Raw genomic sequence first — 3392 nt, 5'->3', positions numbered from 1 at the left:
GGGGCAGCGCCTGCGAAGAGCCTCGGTAAAAGTGGTGCTGAAGAGCCTGGCGCTGAAGAGGGCCGCGGTGCTGCAGGAGGTGGCCCGGGAGCTGCTGAGGAACATGTATGTGGCTGCGGGGTACGTGGTGGACGCTGCCCCGAGCCCCGTCTGCCCGGTGGTTTGCGTGGAGGTCCTCGCTCTAGATCCCCCCGCAGAGGAAGCCGGCCTCGTCACCGCCAAGACGAGCATCCACGTGAAAGAAGTAGTCACCCTAGAGCGGCATCGGCTTTCCTCACAGGCCGCCCAAAAGGTTTGCGTGGCAGGGCTGGACGACGTGAGCAGGTCACTGAAAGAAATCGTGGATTGGCCTTTGCGTTTCCCCCAGACCTTCCAGAAGCTGGGCTTTTCGGCCCCCCCTGGCGTGCTGCTGGTGGGCCCTCCCGGGGTGGGCAAGACTCTTCTGGTGAAGGCCCTTGCCAGGGAAGTGGGCGCCTGTCTGCTCTGCATCAGTGGCCCGGCTGTTTGCGGCTCCAGGCCCGGAGAAAGCGAAGAGAATTTGCGAGCAGTTTTTGAACAAGGCAGACAGATGTCACGTGAAGGGCCGACCCTTCTCTTCATCGACGAGATTGACTCTTTGTGCCCAAGACGAGGAAGTGCGAACAGTGCTCCTGAAAATCGTGTTGTCGCTCAGTTGCTAACGCTTATGGATGGCATAGGTGGGGAAAATAAGATGGTCATTATGGCAGCAACAAATAGGCCTGATGCTGTAGATCCAGCACTGAGGAGACCTGGCAGATTTGACCGAGAGGCAAGTAAAACACGTTTTCTTCACTTCTGGGCACTTGCATGATGTGCCGTGTTATCTCTGTCTCTAGTCATAGTGTTCTGTAGATCTCCATTGGGAGACTGGACTTGGTGACCTGTTCTCCCCACAGAGGATTGTGATTTGAGTATGGTAGACAACAGCTACTCCTTGGGAAAGGGAAAGTCCTGACCCATTGAAAGGTATCCTGCCAAAGATAGGAGGAGAAGAGGCCTTTTTCTGCTTTTGATAAAGATTTGGACCAGTTTCCTTTCCTATACTTAGTTTTAAGAATTTTGTAGGGGGAGAGGGGTTACAGCAGAGGGCTGCAATACAAACTTATATTACAGTCTTATTATTTTTATAAAATATAGCATGTTGTCTTTACTAGGAATTTAGGAACTCTCACCGTTACCAATCTGTGACTGAAAATAAGGGCCTATCCTTCAACTACCTAATTGCATTGTTGTGATGCAGTTTTGTTTGCTTTATTGTCTCTCCATGAACTCAATAGCTCTTTAATCCTGTGAAGGATTTAGTACATAGGTATATTGCAAGATGGTGGACCCTAAAACTTAAACAGATTTTGATTGGTCTTATTTTAACAAGTTTCCTATAATTTATGTACCTGTCTCTGTCTTCTGTACCTACAAAGCTGTTAATGCTATGGATTATTTCTGGGGAGCATCTACTTTTAGTTCGGTGACACTCAACCTTCAGTGAATGGTACAGTCCCAGTCTGTAGACTAAATCCTGCAGGCAGTGAGACCCTGCACACCCTCATGATCCATCACAGAGGTCTATGTCATTCAGCTCTGGAAACTATGGCGACTAATGCTGCCACTGCTCTCATGCCACCAAATTCCTGGACCCATGGGGAGCCCTGTGAGCTGGATGACACAGCCTCACGGGCCAGAGGCTGAGTACTACAACTTTAGTTTATTCTACTTATTAAAAATGTAGTTAGCCCAGTTTCATAGGAGGTGAAGTATTCATTTTTTCTTGATTACTTTTTTTTTTCTTTTCTCTGACTTGAATCCTGCATTGTGCGCTGTTGTTTTTTACAGTGTAATCACCAGCTTGTGTTTTTCAGTTGTGTAGAAATTATTATTTTGCTACTTATTTTAATTTTTAGATGATCTTCAAAGTGTGGCTTTTTAGATGGTGGATGGCTTTGTTTTATAAATGAGCTATTAACTGAAATAGTACTCACCTGGAAAATAATTATAAATTGTCTGTATTTAAATTTATCACTTGTATAATGCTTTTGATATTCAAAGTACTGGATAAGCTATTAATTAGTCCATGTGAAACAGTAAACATTCCCCACAATTTACACTGCCGGAGTGTGAGAGACACAGGGTAGTGACTTGTCTAAAGATCGAGAAAGAAAAATATAGGAACTCCTGGGAATATTTGTTTACTGTATTTGTTTTAGGTTATCATTGGGACGCCAACACTTAAGCAGAGAAGGTCTATCCTACAGTTGATTACTTCTAACATGCCTGTCTCTACTGATGTTGATTTGCTTAACCTGGCAGAAATAACGACTGGATATGTTGGAGCTGACCTTACAGCACTCTGCAGAGAGGCTGCCATGCAGGCTGTCTTCCGCTGCTCTCAGATGGTATGGACTCAAGATACTTTCTGAATCAGAAAAAACTCACATTTGGGACTTCCCCCCACTAATGCCCTCTAGTCTAAATGCTCAGGAAACCTAATATCTCAGGGATGAGAATATTCAAAATTAGGGGTGCACTGATAGATTTTGGGGCAATGCCGATGGCTGATTTTTAAGGAGGCATATCAGCCGATACGATCCTATTTCCAATACACCTGCATGCAACTGGTAAGTCGGGGGGGGCAGATAAATGCCCCCCACGGTGAGGGAGGAGTGGGGCTGGGGTAGGCACATGTCTGTCCATGTGTGTCCCATCCCTCCCCCATCGTCCTACCAGACGAGTGGCGGGAGCAGTGGCAGGTGCCACCGTAGGAGCCATACTCCCAGGCCATCCGATATCAGACCAATGTATTGGTGCATCTCTCTTCAAAATAAACTGGAAAATATCTTACAGATGTGAATATACAGCTTTGCCACAGTCTTTTAGTAAGACGTTCAGTAAGAGACTGGTATGTCCTTCTTGAGTGAAAAGGTGTTGTGAAATGTCTTTATTCTATCCATAATTTAATTAACACTGTGCAAAGCAGAGATTAAGTTTTTGGTCGACAAAAAATAAATGCTAGTAAGCTTTTCCACCAAAAATCTCTTTATAACAAACAAGTTACATAATATTTTGCTTTTAATAAGACTGTGTAGCTGTGCGCCATGGTTTATATTGTGTGGCTGGACGTAATATGCATGTACAGGCCAGAACCATGCAGCTACAATTGCCCATGGTCCAATAATATGATTTTTGGGATGTTTTAGAGTTGGATCTCAGGGAAGCATAAACTTTCTTATCTGTCCTGACTGCTAGGAGAAAGCAGGTTTGCATTGCCTCCTTGTCCATGAAGTTGGAACGTAGTGACAGAAGAGAAGTCAAGATATGCTTCCCTGAGACTTGCATCCAGAACACTGTAACAACAATGGGAAGTGCTGCTTTCCCTG

At 45.3% G+C, this 3392-nt stretch overlaps 1 protein-coding gene across 1 annotated transcript in view; it reads left to right on the top strand.

Annotated features, from left to right (window-relative positions):
* Nucleotides 1-6: 6 nt before the first annotated feature.
* Nucleotides 7-3392, top strand: part of SPATA5L1 (spermatogenesis associated 5 like 1) — a 14124-nt gene continuing 10738 nt past the window's right edge. The window contains exons 1-2 of the mRNA XM_006030417.3: nt 7-790; nt 2223-2411. Coding sequence (XP_006030479.1) covers nt 104-790; nt 2223-2411 — 876 coding nt within the window. The 5' untranslated portion in view covers nt 7-103. The remainder of the gene's footprint in view (nt 791-2222; nt 2412-3392) is intronic.

This window comes from Alligator sinensis, unplaced genomic scaffold, assembly GCF_000455745.1.
Source record: "Alligator sinensis unplaced genomic scaffold, ASM45574v1 scaffold476_1, whole genome shotgun sequence".
Taxonomy (NCBI): Eukaryota; Metazoa; Chordata; order Crocodylia; family Alligatoridae; genus Alligator; species Alligator sinensis.
Note: the sequence above shows the minus strand (reverse complement) of the source record. Positions and strands in the feature narration are given on the sequence as shown.